A 14,104-nucleotide genomic window follows, 5' to 3' on the forward strand; every position below is an offset into this window, starting at 1 on the left:
AACACTGTGTTATCACAAATGTTTATCTTTCAACAAGGTGCTATACAACAAACTGTGTACACGTGACACATACGCTCGATCGTTCCGATGTTCCTGCTGAAAATCGGCAGAAGTCCGCTCATTTTTTGACAAACTCCACCCGACGAAATACCATGTAATATATTAAAACATATTATGTAACATAAACGTGTGTGTATATACTAGGATGCCTTACGAATCTCAATTTACATTGAGACCTCCATACAATTGTTAATTGATAACAAATAAATTTCAAGTTATTTTACATCATTAACTATTAAATGCACAATTGGCTCAAGGGAAAAATAATTAAACGAAGAATTTAATTCCCTTAGAACGTGAAAAAAAGAAAAAAATGTACATTTGTGTGATTTGCTCTAATAAATATATATTCATATAAATATATCTCGAAATATATTTACTCAATTATATCGGAGATGATTACGTGTGATCTTTCGTAGTAATTTAAAAAAAGATGTTCGTTACATTAATAAATGATGTAATTATGCAATAACAAACGATTTTTCTCTTACGAAAAATGGATAACGTAAACGAAAGACGAATAACAATGTGTACATACGTATGAACCAAACATTATAAGAAAGAAGATTCGTGAATACAATATTCGTAAGACTACCAATCTGTCTACCTGTTCTGGAGACAAGAATAAAAAAAAAAAAAAACTGTCATTCTTGGAATATTCTATTCTTCAAGTCGGTTGAACTGTTCTGACGACATTAAATTCTTAGTTCGAGGTATAGTTTGTGGTAGACCCAAGGGACGGTAATTCTTTTATTACAAAAGTTGTATTTGCAAACTGTTTATGAAATAGTCAGCGAATCTTCGTTACGTCGTTCGTCGTTGAGGTTTCTGTCCTTTAATAACAACTGGCCGGCCTTTTATGAAACCTCGCTTACGCCGTGCATTCTGAAACATCAATGCCCGACCCCCCATAACTTCAACTACGTTTCCTGATCAATCGATGCGTAACGATAAAAACGGCAAAACGATACGAAAAATCGTACGAATAAAAAAAGATAAATCTATTATTCTTTACCTTAAGACTTTATCATAAATGTAATATATGCATACCAACCTTTTTGCTAATATACGAATTCGCACGGCGTGTGATAACTCGCTCGGAAATCGGAATTCTTGGTCTATTAAACTCCGCTGGTTTCTTCACCCTACGAACGTGTTTCGAGATTAATATCAACGCAGGACAATAACAGGAAAGTAGTGATACATTTAATTATAAGAGAAAGCTATCACAATTCACCTGTAAATCCTGACAAGCCAATGCTCAGTGGTGTAAGCTTCCTCCAGATATGTTAAGTGGAAGTTCTTATTGCCTATTTCCGCATTACGAGTACGATCGTAACCGTAAGGCGACCGATAGTCTATTTTAACGTCCCCGAACCGGTAGTAACTCAGCTTGTACATCAGTGAGTTCAGTAGAGTTGGGGAGCCTTCAGAATCGACGCGGAATTCCCCCCTTTCGGTGAAATAATCACTCTCACGAATGTCCTGGGGATGTTCGCCTTCGGCGATACGGACCATCCATAAGAATTTGTTGATATCGTCACCACTATATCCAATCATCCCGCCAAAAATGATCAACACGTAGTCCACATCCAGGGACGTCATGATCTCGTAAGCAGCACTTTCGTTCGAGCTCATCGCTTTACCGACCAGAGCTATGTGCGAATTATTCCATGTATTATTGTCCACGAGGGTAGTTCTGCAAAAGGGAAATTGACGTAGCAATGTCAAATCGCTTTCACATATATATTAATTTAAATACATATGACCTTATAAGTGTTGTACCTGTTAGCCATACCAGCAATCTGGTATCCGTAATCCCACCAGCTCATGACTCTCGCGTCATTGGCCGTGTTTTGGGCTAACCAATAATAAGCCTCTCGAAAATCGTCCAGTATAGCCCTGCCGCCGTCGTTACTGTAAGATGCCAAAACGATAGATGGACTAGAGTAAGCGTTGCTGGTCACCCACGTGCAGTGCACGGTAAACATCATCAGCAGCATCAGCATGCCGATGAGAACAACGTTACGGAGATTGGGACCTAATCCGTCACCGTTGCCTTTTGACCTTTCGTGCTTCATTCTACGAAGTTTACCGGCTTTATCGTATAAAGCTCTACCGGGACTTCTCTCTCTTTCTTCCTCGCTCTCCTCGTTGCTCTCGCTACCGTTGTTTCCGTCCCTGTCCTCCTCTTTGAAGAACAGTTCCACGAGTCTGCTGACAGCAACACCGGCCAGCATACACACCACCGGAGTCAAGGTCAACATAAGCCTTACCATCACACCAGCGAAATAAACGGCACTTATGGCGTACAGTACGACTGCAAAGAAGATCGAATATTAGTTATCGTTAATGATATTTTATCCCAAGACATATTCGAGGATCGCGAATTCTTACCAAAGACACGTTCATCATTGACGTGTGTAATGCAGTACCAAAGACCGACCGGGAACAATGCGACAAGAACATGCAGATCAAAGAAAAAGCTGAACCAAGTTGTCGGTTGATGTTCCGATACAGATGCTATTATAGGGATATGTATCTTGGCATAACCGGTATCCCACAATGAGTAAAATCTACCGCTCCAGGGGGCGACGACGCCGGCGTACGTTAATACGATCAGAATGAATAGGAGCATAGCAGTTGTTACAGCCACCACACCACCGAAATATTTCATCTCGGACTTAGTAAGTACAGTTCTTAAGTATCTGGAATCAGAGAAACCGCGATATGAGTACACTGCAATTGGCGTGTTTCCAAAATGTCTGGGTCAATTCTCATCAATGTAATTTTTGGATGAAAAATATGCTATACAGACATAGACGCAAATTTTTTCGGTGTTATAAACCAATAGTTGCAGGATAGTATAAGTAAAATTTTCCAAATTAAGATAACTATGGAAGCATTATTTGATATTGTTCGGCATTGGATATGACAATAAAGTTTGAATTCACTATTAAACTTTATATAATTGTAAGTCTTTTAGTTTGCACTATTTTTACACATTCTGTTAGCAATAGACTTTAATCAAGTCCTTTATTTCTGTTTTATCTTTTATCCTCGTGATTATCAATTTAGACAGAAAGAGGCAATTTTAATCAACCATTGAACTATTTGTGGATGCATTTTATCCATGTATTGGATGTAAGTATTGGCATTTTACTATATATTTATGCTTGCAGTTGAGAGTTCAGAAGCTAGTGAAATATGTTGATAGTCTAGCAAAATTTTATAAACATTTTAGAAACATGCGGTTGTATCACTACAGATAGATAATGTAGATTAAAATAATGCAAATAACAAGTCAATTAACATTATAGAAATACAATACATACCTAAACGCTGCTACAAAGATTATAAGACCGAATACACCACTCGCTGCCATGTGCTCGGAAGTTCTAATCGGCTGAAAACCGACGAACGGTATTTGCATACTCAGTAAAAGTCCAAGAACGTAAAACGTGGTATAACTGGTAAATAACCGATTGCTAAAGCGATTAAGAACCAGTAAGGCAAATACATGGAGTGGAATCAGATTGATAATGAACACGTATCCACCCCATGCCGATACCATGTAAAAGTAAGACAGGGCAGTTACACTCGCCCAGAAGATCGAGCCGGTTTTGACTGATTTAACCCAAAGATAGTAAGTAATTTGCAATGCGAAGATCGCGATTCCCTCGTTGTCGTAACTGCCGGCTACGGATCTCGAGATGTAGCCAGGTACAATGGCGATAAAACAAGCGGCAAACAAGCCAGCTCCGGCACTCCATATTTCCTTCGTTAATAAATACGTCGATATGGCAGTAAGGCCACTAAAAATTGGAGCTAGGAATACACATATGTCTCTTATATGCACGGGTATGTTCAGAGAGTGCAGTATGTAGTGTATCGATCCAGATGTTATCATGAGCCCAGGATAGACGGTTCCGCCAACAATCCGACCCAATGGATACCAAGCCCGTTCGTCGAACCAATTTAGAAAATTGTAGAATCCATGCTGCACCATATATGCCGTCGCTCTGTAGTTGAACCTGAATTTGAAATACATTTATCACATCTCAACCAGATAAAAATTCAGCGTTGTTTAATGTTTTGTTTCTTAAAATGCTATTTATTTTGTCGAAATAAATCAATGTACAGGCAATTGAAGAAACAAGATAGAAGTTAACAAATTATAAATTATTTAATCCATCAATACTTAATTCCCCCACATGTTTCCATTTAAGTACGAAATGTCGTCCGTTATCTCGCGCTCTCGTTACATAACGGCAAAATATTACAACGAGAATTTATCGTCCCTTCATGGGATACGATAACACTCGGCACGGTTGAACGACCGCGCGCCGAATACCTACCAGGGATCGAATTCGTGTATGATGCTCTCGAAGCGTATGACCGCGAAGAGCCTCGAGGCGAAGCCCGAGATCCAGGCGAGCAGGAGAACGGTGAAGGTGATGAGGGAGCTGAAGCCGGCGTTGTTCATCAGCGTGGAGGACTTCATCTGCTTGATCGTCGACCTTTTGTCGGGGAACATGACCTTCGCGTTGGCCGACGACATGGAGGACGAGGACGATGACGAAGAAGACGGGGGCAATTGCTGCTGCTGTTGCTGTTGCGACAACGACGACTTGTTCGGCAACATGTTTTTCTGTTGCCCCGCGTCCACCACGAGCGTGGATTATTAGACGTACGACACCGTATATATATATCCGCGTTATCGATACTCACAACGTGGCGTTCGCCATATGTGCATCAGAACTTGCTCCGCGGTCCCGCGCGCGACACACGTTGCGCGAGTCGTAAACGGCGCGCGACGAATTATCAAATGTCTCGCTACACACCTAAACTCCTAAACCTCTCGAAGGCTAGGACACGTCGAACGCCGGCTACGTGTTAAACATGACTTCCATGTGCTTCCAGCGTAGCAGTCGCCAGTGTTACCAGGTGATCTGTGCGACCTCCCCCTAGGCTTATTTTGTTTCCCCCTAGAAATGTCCTCTATCCGAGTGAAGTTTTCGAACGCAGCCATAATCGACTTAACCTAATTTTTCGTTACATATCTTTTTTTATATAAAAATAGAATCTGTGTACGGAGCGTGAATCGGACAGCAGCCTATTGTTTTGAAATCAATGCAATTGTTGTTGCAGAACATAATCATTAGAGGAAGGCCTTCCGGGGCATTAGGGCTATTTTTAAGGAGAAGAAGAAGTAACAGAAGAATTATTATATATATATCATAAATAATAATATATTATAAATAAAATACATCGAGAGACTCAAATGTTCTCCAGTAAGGCCAGGTTGATAAAACGCACAGGGAAGAATCCTATTGGGCGTTATGATTTTTTAAAGCTATTGGCCACTGAATATAATACAACGTCGTCTAAAGGTAAAAAGATTAACGCTGTTTAGTATCTCGCTTACAAAAAGATGTTCTATCAATAAAATATATTACATTTCTCGCATGTTCAATAACAATAATAAATCGTGTTTCAAATTATTAGACGCGCAGGAGCAAGTACTGGCAAACTTAGCGAACTTTGCCTATGACCCTGTAAACTACGGATACATAAGGCAGCTAAAAGTAATCGATATATTTCTCAACGCCTTGTCCGAAAGCAATCCAAAGTTGGTACGTTTTGGCGTCGCTGGTCTCTGCAATTTATGTTTAGGTAAGCATATTTATAATACAGATAAAGAATCACGTAATATTTGCTGCATTATACGTAATACTGTTCTTTCAGATGCAATAAATAAGATATACATCCTGCGTAATCGAGGTGTCGAGTTAGTATCATCGTTACTTTTTTCTGAAGATGAGGAAATCTTGCTCACAACAATTACTACCTTGATGTTCTTGGTCACATCTGAGTCGGTAGAGGAGATAACATCGCCCAAAATAATTAAACGCATGCGGGAACTTTCGGATGTGTCATATGAACATACGCGTGTTAAAAACATGGCAACTTTGTTCCTGGACGACTATTGTAAAGTGAATGACGCGGAGAAAGCGAAGAGAGAACTATAATTAGCCTGTTTGTGAAAAGTAAATAAATCTACTTTATTAAATAGTTAAATCTAATGCTCCTTATTTATAATTAAGCGCTCCATTCTATAAATCGATAAATTTGTAACTTGCATGTGTAAGAGATAACATCATGAAGCTAATTCGATTCTTTGCCGGGTTTCTCAAAAACCACTCTGTAAGAACTTCCAAAATAAGATCGTTTGCTGATACAACAATGAACAATCTGAGAGAGGGAGACCAAGTGTCAGTTTTAAAAGTGATAACAAATGACGACATACTTAAGTTTGCTGAATTGACAGGCGATCATAATCCGATACACACTGAATCAGCAAGAAATATTGCGCATGGTGCTTTGCTTAACGGCCTAGTTTCAGGCTTAATTGGTACAAAGTTACCTGGTGCAGGTACCATAGTTATTGAACAAAATCTCACGTTTCCTAAACCGTGTTATGCTGGCGATACTGTAGAAGTCATAATAAAAATTACATCGGTGAGAAAAATCATTAAATGTGCGTACATGTGTATTGCTAATGGAGATAGAATAGTATTAGAAGGAGAAGCAAAACTTATGAGAAAGATATTGTAATATACTTACATATAATATTGTGTCTATAATATTTTATTATTTACACATACTGTAAAAATATTTAATATTTAGTATATAGAATTATGAAAATAAAAATTATTTAATAAAAATTTAATGAAACAATAAAATTTTTCTGTTACAAGATGTGTATGTATAGATACTTCTTTATTGATCTCTTGATAATTGTAGAGAATAGATATTTATATGTAGAGTTTACAATTATTCTTTAAAAGTGTTCTCTTTACAATCGTATCTGAATATCATCGAAATTTAAGTTAAATATTGGCTGTTGCAAATGCACATGGTATATCTCGATCATAAATACAAACAATTAAAATGGAACTCTTACTAAAATCTGAGGTTTTGCTTAGCAAGCATTCCAAATGTGGCCCATGGAAGCATTGCGACACAATATAACTTTAAAGATTTAAAGCATCGGCCGTACATTCGAGTGGAGTTTTGTGAGGTAATAGGTGATACAGTGAAGTTCTGCAGAAAGAAATCTGCAGTGAGTATAAGCAATTTAATTTAATTATTGACAAATGATTACGGATATTTCTCAGAAAAAGGTATGCTTCTCGTTTTATCTCTCCAATTATTTTTTGGAATCATTTAATATAAATTAATCTGGCTAATATAGTTAAGATTGAACAGAAAGCGATGTTAAAATAATAACAGCAACCTACATTCCAGGTCAAAATGTATTTAACATTAGTGATGGCTCTTTGCATATCGTATTCTTACGCAGAAAGTAATAGTACTGTTACAAGTACTATTAAGCCACAATATAAGTCTCCAAATACAAAAGAACAGTCAACCGGTTGCGTCTGTGCCGTATTCTTAAGCGGACAATTCAAAAAAGGCAGCAAGGAGCAACCTAAAGGATATCCTGCACTTCTCCATGAACATCCCGATCCGCTTCCATGTAATACTGTCGGGAACAAACTTTGCATCAACAAATGTCTCGATGCTGTGAGTTTTTAAATTTTTATTCTCGTAAGGAATATTATATATTTTTTTTCCATGATATTTTTAAGCTGGAATATTTGTTAATAATGAAAGATTAAAATATTTCACAGATAGTAAAACATTTACCAAATAGTCCAGCAATTCTCTGTGCTTCTATAGATCGTGATTGTCACAAAGAAAGGGTGAGCATACACATGCACATATAACATACACATATAAATTAATATTTATTATATCTTTATTTGAAATTGTGTGTTATAAAAACAGAATTATTTCGTGTAGTGAAACCATACGATATTTCTTTGCAGGCTTATCTCTTTATCAAGAATTGCAAAGATGAGTGGACAAATACGAATCTGTCATCCGGTAGAGAATATTGCTGTAAAGATGGCACGCCATATAAATGTTGATTAACGTATATTTATAAGATAGCATCTCTGTAAGACAACTATAGTTTGTAACTTTGACAATTCTAATAGCAATTTCTAATAAATGCATTAACTTGACGCCCATAGTACTTTGAATATCCCACCGCTTGTCTAAATATAGCTTGTCGATCATCAGATACGCTCTACAAAGACACGCAGGAATTCAGCACGAATATCTCAAACCATCCTTCTATATTTAGACTTCGAGGTGTGAGAAATTTTGTGTACGCGTCAGTCTGGCAATTCATAAAACTATCGGAGTAATATTAAGGCATATCCCGAACCTCCACTTTGCATCACTAGGTCAAGTTCAAGCGTAACCTCGGGAACTTCAATCGGATTACAATGTCAGCTTTAAATTACACAATCATACTATTTATCGTTGCAATTTTACGACCGCTCAAAGTTTGGTCGACTACCTGTGAATATATTAAAACGATTAAAACCAACCGGTGTCATACAGTCATAAGCGCCACGTTTTATAGATACTAGCAAAGACGCGTGATACACGCGCACCATAGGGAAACAATACGAGAGATTCCGTGGTGGTCGAATACGCAAAATGTGCGCACGAGTTCTGACGTGTCCGCTGTGCTCGCAACCCGGATTCTTGACGTTTGACGCGTTACGAGCCGGACTTGTAAGTGTAGCGACTCGACCCCTCATATGTCCCGTCTGTAATGAGGTACTGTTAGGCATAGATAAATTAACTATACATCTATTTGCTCACACAATCAATCTGAGCAGCGGTACAGCAGAACCGTCTAAATTTGCGGATGTTGCTGCCGCCGATGGGCATCTGGTCGCCGTCCATAACGCGCACAACGTTGCTCCACAGGACTGGGATACATTGAAGCAATTAGGCAAAGCTGTAAGTGGCAACAACAGGACTTGCATAGAGCCGTCAGATTCTGGTGTGTCGAATGTAGGGAACGATGTCTCTGTTGTAAACTCTCAGCCTAAAACGCAAAGCCAAAATTCATCGATGAGAGGCGCGAGTCAATCAGATTACAGTCGTAACGTGAACATCCTTCCGCAATCAGACGGGAATCACAACGCAGCCCAGAGAACGACCGCAAATCTGCAACAAGGAACATTGGAAAAAAATTGTGCGACGCAATATTTTTGTAACGACAATATCAAACACTTGAACGTACCCCAGGAATCTATACAGGCGGAGAAAACGGCTATATCGGATTTAATTATTGCGACAAAGGTGGCAGGGACTGTAGATGCCAATATCTATCGAGATATTGGAAGGGAATGCATCGAATCGAACAGCGGCCAATGTGTCATAAAGGAAAGACTGATGATAAGAGATTTACTTGAGGAAGAACGTGACCCTAATTTCCAACCAATCCAGAATGTAATGGCAAATGTTTGCGCGAAAGAGCCACCAGAAGAGCACAATGGTACGGAGAACTTGCCTGATACGAGGAAAACGAATGTCGGGGATCAAAATAAAAATTTAGACCACAGGCAAATAGTGCCTCACACGCAACCAAGTACCAGAGCCTTCCGTACGATAGCACCGAAAGAAAAAACGGAAAGATGTAACGTATGCGGTTTTCACTTTCCTGACACCAACATCTTGGCTTTGCACAAGCAATTAGTGCACGAGCAGGACTCAAGCAATAGCTTAGAGAAAGTTCCTAAGAATTATTCTTGCCATCTGTGCTCCAAGGTATTTAAAATGCGAGGCAGTTTAATGGTGCATATGAGAGTGGCGCATATCGGACATAATTTAGGCAAGTGATTACATTACACGTAAATAATTAATTCGATATAATACGTAGTATTAAACTATATATATATAGTTTAATAATTCAATGCGTAAACAAAAGTTTTTTCACGCGTGACAGGTTCTTTTTCTAAAGACGACCAAATTGAAGTCGCATGCCCAGGCGACGCTGGATACACGTGTCCCACATGCGGAAAGAAATTCAAGAAAGTAAGGATATTTCCGAGCGTTTTGTTTATAATATTTGTTACAAATGGTGCCTCTCAACAATTTATTAATTTTCCTCTCGCTTTCGTTTCAGGAGCAACATGTGATACAACATTTGAAGACCCACGAGGGCAAACAGTGGGAGTGCGACACTTGCAGTAAGATGTTCACGACCAAATATTTTCTGAAGAAGCACAAACGGCTGCACTCGGGAGAGATGCCGTACAAGTGTAAAATATGCGACAAGAGCTTTACCTTCCAGCAATCGTATCACAAACACAGACTTTATCATAAAGATGATAAGCCGCACACCTGCACGACTTGCGGTAGATCGTTCAAAGAACTCTCTACGCTACATAATCACGAGAGGATTCACACCGGGGAGAAGCCGTTCGCATGCGAGACATGTGGTACGTTTGCGAAAAGAACGAACGTTAAAGACGAGCCGACGCAGAATTAACCATGAATAATCGTTTGGGATTGACTAACAGTTAACATAAATTATTTTGTTTGCGTAGTGTCTGTAATATTATGGTGTGCCGTGCATGGCTTACTTAAAAGCAGGCAATTCTCACAAGATAATTTCACGCCGGGCATTTTATCTTGTAAATGTGCTGCACAAGCCACACGACAGTGATAAATAATAATCCTCCTACAACTGCCGTACTAATTCTTCCGTAGGAAAATGTTTCCGTCAGCGTGTTTCGTACTTAGTCCATCGTCGAATTCACACAGGAGTGATGCCTTATAAATGCACAATGTGTGGCAAAAGCTTCCGATACAAGGTACAAAGTGTTTCATCAAGTGTTTTGAGACGTTACGTTCTTGTCTTCTAATAGCTCTCACACGCAATTCATGCTTATAGGTGAGTCAAAGAACTCATAAATGCCCCGTGCAAACATCGGGCAGTGCTCAGCAATTGATACCAGATATCCGAGAGGCTGAGAACGGAACAGTCGGGCCGCAGACCGCCGACATCCTGCAAGAAAGTCAATCGATGACGAACACCGCCGACAACGAGGAAAACAAATTCGTGTTGATAATAAACGTGCAGGGACAACATGTTCTAGCACTGCAATCGGAAATAAATAACATGTCTTCCGAAAGAAAGGAACAAGGCATTGAATTTAGAGATGCTGGTAATAGTAACGAGGATTTGAAGAGCAAGACGTGGGATACTAACGATCTCAATAGCGTTGGACTCGAGGAGTCGGCGGAATCGATTGAGAGGGTGCAATCGCATAACGAAAAGATAGACGCGAAAAGCACGAACGATTTCTTTTCCATGGTGATGTCGCCCCTCGAAACCAGCATGTCGTCTCCGACGTTCGAGATGGAGCACTTGAGAGTATCATCGCCTAAGCGTAAAGAGAATCCGATAGATTCTTATACAGACTTCCCGCAGGTCTCTGACAGCGTGCAAATAAATCTAACAGAGCCAGGTATGGAGCAAGGCTTCAATCATAACAAGGATGTCGCCGATTCTTTGCAAACCATAAATGAAGAGTCGCTGAAGGAACTACTGTACGGTATGGATAGAAAATGAAGCAAACACGATACTTATAACGCGATAGTACAAACTAACGATGCATTAGCATCCGTCCTAGATAAATATATAGAGAATTTATTTAGAGATATTTATTCTAAGTATAAAACTTATGTAACTGTAGTTACTCGATTACCATCTTTATACAGAGTGTATGAAAAGGTAAGGTCAACCAACTAGGAGGTGAACTAGTCCTGATCGTTTAACGGTGTTTCCCTTGATTTGATTGCAGATGTAAAATCTTATAACATATACCCTATGTATAAAGTTTTGTATTTACTAAACCATATAATGAATATAACAAAAGTTTATATTATAGGTATTATATGTATCCCCCCCTCAAGCTCCTCTCTTTTACCTCTTAATTGGTTGGCCTTACCTTTCCATACACCCATATCGACGGTGTAGACAAAATAATTGTATATAATTTATTAGTCTTGGGAATAACTAAATAACAGCGAATTTAGCAGATATATATTGATTTCTAAAATAAAATGACTGCTATACATGACAATATCTAAGTGCAAAAGCACAAGTACAAGCGCTTTGATACTCAATACACATTGGGTATTCCAAGGAGTATTCTGTCAAGACATAATGACTTTGGTCATTAAATAACTTGATGTATACGTTACGAAATACTAAATTATACAAACGAATAATAAAACGATGTTTTTCGAAACTTCTACGCACAATAGAGCACATATTAAGAGAATACGAATAAATATTAAATATTAAGAATCGGAATTAGAAATAATAATTAAACGTAAAGGCCCCCGTACAATGAAAAATATAAAGAACAAGGAACAGATATTAGCAATTAGAAAAATCAGAGAGGAATAAAGCTGGTGTAGCAAATTAATACACGGCTTTTGAATAGGTTAAAAATCTATTCCCTGTGTTATTCCCTATTTCTATTGCCTGTATTTTTCATCGTGCGTCCAACTTTATTCTTGATTCTTTAGCCCTAATCGCTAATATCTGTTCCTTATATTTTTCATTGTGCCTTAACGTAAATAGAAAAGAATAAAATATACGATTATATAATAAATATAGGAATATATTCCTACATTTATATATCTTAATATTTTTCCTATATTTATATATTTTAATATTGTGTAATATTTGATATATTTATTCTTATTCCTAATATGTGCTCTATTGTTTGCAGGGCCTTACCTCGCGAGAGCCTTAATTTTCGAAAAATATCGCATATGATATGTTATATATCACACTTTGCAATCAATAGCACACTTGCAAAGTGTGATTTTGTAGTGATATTCATAAAAATATCGTATGCGATAATTTTCGAGACTTCAGAAAGTCCCTTTAATAACAAATTACGAAATTACGGGCATGAAGCGACATAACCTCTCGCGTTTGTTGATATAGCGCCAATGATATACCCAATATACGATACCGCCGCAATCGCGCAAACAGATATTTTTATTTTAAATCAGCCAATTGACGACGTGGTCGATTGAGTCCCACTCGTACTACGTTTACGCGAGCGTTACTTCTGTAGTAACTTACGATAATTCACCCGTTTACGCGGAGTAAATTATCGTAAGTTACTACAAAATCCCGTTTACGCGAAGGAAAATCCCGTTTACGCGAAGGAATTATCGTAAGTTACTACAGAAGTAACGCTCGCGTAAACGTAGTAGAACTCGAAGTAAAATGATCGGCCATGTTGTTGAGTGTGCAGCGCGGACAATTTAAACAATAATAAGCATAAAATAAAATAAAACTTTATAATTAAAGAGAAGTAAATGCAACAATATTTTATGAAAATTTACAAATGTAATAAGAAAAAAATTAATCTAAATTTTTAGTTTACGTTTAGTTCACATATAAGTCCCGAAATTATACAAAAAAGAGTTGAATGAACATACTACTGGTTATAGGGAGCTTCCAGCCGACACAAACGTCGTTCTATCTTTCTTTTTTGGCAATGAATAAAGGTTGATCTACAATGTGGTCTTTGCTTTCTGTGTTTTGCTCTTAACCTCTTTGCGACTATCTCGTATTTTGCAATTCCGTCGCGTAACGTGATGTTTCTTGTCTCTTCTGAAGTTCGTCAATTTTTATCTTAGGCGACAGAGAGCAAAAAACATCGCGTTACGCGACGCAATTGCGAAATACGGGATAGTCGCAAACAGCAAAAAACAGAAAGCAAAGAGCACATTGTAGATCAGGCTTAACAAAGACAAAACGATACCTGTGGCCCTGTTCGCTTGCTGGAAAGCTGACCGTGGATGTTGAAAAAAGACAGAATGACGCTTGTGTCGCTTGTGTCGACTTTAGTCGCTTAAAGCCCGGTGTCCACGATGCAAGAACTTGGTTCAAGTTTTGGTTTAATGCCCGGTGTCCACGATGCAAGAACTTGGTCTAAGTTTCGGTTTAAGCCAATCAACTTGCAGCTCTTACGGAAAAGCAGCAGTTTCATTGGCTTAAACCGAAACTTGGACATAGTTCTTGCATCGTGGACACCGGGCATTAACGACGGTCCCGTTTGGCCGGTCTGGCGCGGAT

General features: G+C 38.5%; 4 protein-coding genes and 1 long non-coding RNA gene across 11 annotated transcripts in view; 3 read left to right on the forward strand and 2 right to left on the reverse strand.

Moving 5' to 3' along the window:
• The window catches only part of Stt3b (catalytic subunit 3B of the oligosaccharyltransferase complex), a 5,007-nt gene extending 26 nt beyond the window's left edge, over window positions 1–4,981 (reverse strand). The window contains exons 1-8 of one of the 5 annotated variants that reach the window (XM_077409754.1): window positions 4,792–4,981; window positions 4,419–4,711; window positions 3,396–4,094; window positions 2,458–2,768; window positions 1,846–2,380; window positions 1,298–1,759; window positions 1,115–1,205; window positions 1–945 (exon numbers count right to left, since the gene is read on the reverse strand). The exon at window positions 1–945 is cut by the window's left edge and continues 26 nt beyond it. In XM_077409754.1, coding sequence (XP_077265880.1) covers window positions 865–945; window positions 1,115–1,205; window positions 1,298–1,759; window positions 1,846–2,380; window positions 2,458–2,768; window positions 3,396–4,094; window positions 4,419–4,705 — 2,466 coding nt within the window. In that variant the 5' untranslated portion in view covers window positions 4,706–4,711; window positions 4,792–4,981 and the 3' untranslated portion in view covers window positions 1–864. Of the gene's footprint in view, window positions 990–1,114; window positions 1,206–1,297; window positions 1,760–1,845; window positions 2,381–2,457; window positions 2,769–3,395; window positions 4,095–4,418 lie in introns of all 5 variants that reach the window. The other 4 variants (XM_077409753.1, XM_077409756.1, XM_077409755.1 and 1 more) reach the window with 4 other exon arrangements.
• Window positions 4,982–5,105: 124 nt separating this feature from the next.
• On the forward strand, window positions 5,106–6,141 carry LOC143899456 (armadillo repeat-containing protein 7). The gene is made up of 3 exons (XM_077409765.1): window positions 5,106–5,453; window positions 5,569–5,736; window positions 5,809–6,141. Exons 1-3 carry the CDS (start codon window positions 5,345–5,347, stop codon window positions 6,090–6,092), a joined length of 561 nt encoding a protein of 186 aa, XP_077265891.1. The 5' UTR covers window positions 5,106–5,344; the 3' UTR covers window positions 6,093–6,141.
• Window positions 6,142–6,898: 757 nt separating this feature from the next.
• On the forward strand, window positions 6,899–8,153 carry LOC143899457 (follicle cell protein 3C-1-like). 2 transcript variants are annotated; one of them, XM_077409767.1, is made up of 4 exons: window positions 6,899–7,186; window positions 7,372–7,650; window positions 7,758–7,829; window positions 7,956–8,153. In XM_077409767.1, exons 2-4 carry the CDS (start codon window positions 7,378–7,380, stop codon window positions 8,055–8,057), a joined length of 447 nt encoding a protein of 148 aa, XP_077265893.1. In that variant the 5' UTR covers window positions 6,899–7,186; window positions 7,372–7,377; the 3' UTR covers window positions 8,058–8,153. The 2 variants fall into 2 exon arrangements, with proteins under 2 accessions (XP_077265893.1, XP_077265892.1); XM_077409766.1 differs by having other exon boundaries at window positions 6,902–7,247.
• LOC143899459 (uncharacterized) lies at window positions 7,868–13,973 on the reverse strand. Of its 2 annotated transcripts, XR_013257499.1 has the most exons (5): window positions 12,749–13,973; window positions 11,207–11,381; window positions 9,233–11,002; window positions 8,806–9,156; window positions 7,868–8,750 (listed from the first exon to the last, which is right to left on the reverse strand). It is a non-coding gene; the product is annotated as an uncharacterized LOC143899459 (long non-coding RNA). The 2 variants fall into 2 exon arrangements; XR_013257500.1 differs by lacking the exons at window positions 9,233–11,002; window positions 11,207–11,381 and having other exon boundaries at window positions 12,749–13,940.
• On the forward strand, window positions 8,638–12,083 carry LOC143899452 (uncharacterized). The gene is made up of 5 exons (XM_077409758.1): window positions 8,638–9,823; window positions 9,938–10,026; window positions 10,118–10,433; window positions 10,705–10,808; window positions 10,889–12,083. Exons 1-5 carry the CDS (start codon window positions 8,638–8,640, stop codon window positions 11,567–11,569), a joined length of 2,376 nt encoding a protein of 791 aa, XP_077265884.1. The 3' UTR covers window positions 11,570–12,083.
• Window positions 13,974–14,104: the final 131 nt, after the last annotated feature.

This window comes from Temnothorax americanus, unplaced genomic scaffold, assembly GCF_048541705.1.
Source record: "Temnothorax americanus isolate GAGA-0224 unplaced genomic scaffold, ASM4854170v1 Scaffold27, whole genome shotgun sequence".
Classification (NCBI taxonomy): Eukaryota; Metazoa; Arthropoda; class Insecta; order Hymenoptera; family Formicidae; genus Temnothorax; species Temnothorax americanus.

Coding starts and splice junctions, on each gene's coding strand:
- LOC143899456 (XM_077409765.1), top strand. CDS start 5,345: ATGTTCTCCAGTAAGGCCAGGTTGATAAAACGCACAGGGAAGAATCCT. Junction 5,454..5,568: donor TAATACAACGTCGTCTAAAG/GTAAAAAGATTA, acceptor TCAAATTATTAG/ACGCGCAGGAGCAAGTACTG. Junction 5,737..5,808: donor TCTCTGCAATTTATGTTTAG/GTAAGCATATTT, acceptor CTGTTCTTTCAG/ATGCAATAAATAAGATATAC.
- LOC143899457 (XM_077409766.1), top strand. CDS start 7,221: ATGATTACGGATATTTCTCAGAAAAAG. Junction 7,248..7,371: donor CGGATATTTCTCAGAAAAAG/GTATGCTTCTCG, acceptor CCTACATTCCAG/GTCAAAATGTATTTAACATT. Junction 7,651..7,757: donor TCAACAAATGTCTCGATGCT/GTGAGTTTTTAA, acceptor AATATTTCACAG/ATAGTAAAACATTTACCAAA.
- LOC143899452 (XM_077409758.1), top strand. CDS start 8,638: ATGTGCGCACGAGTTCTGACGTGTCCGCTGTGCTCGCAACCCGGATTC. Junction 10,434..10,704: donor GTTCGCATGCGAGACATGTG/GTACGTTTGCGA, acceptor ATTCTTCCGTAG/GAAAATGTTTCCGTCAGCGT. Junction 10,809..10,888: donor GCAAAAGCTTCCGATACAAG/GTACAAAGTGTT, acceptor TCATGCTTATAG/GTGAGTCAAAGAACTCATAA.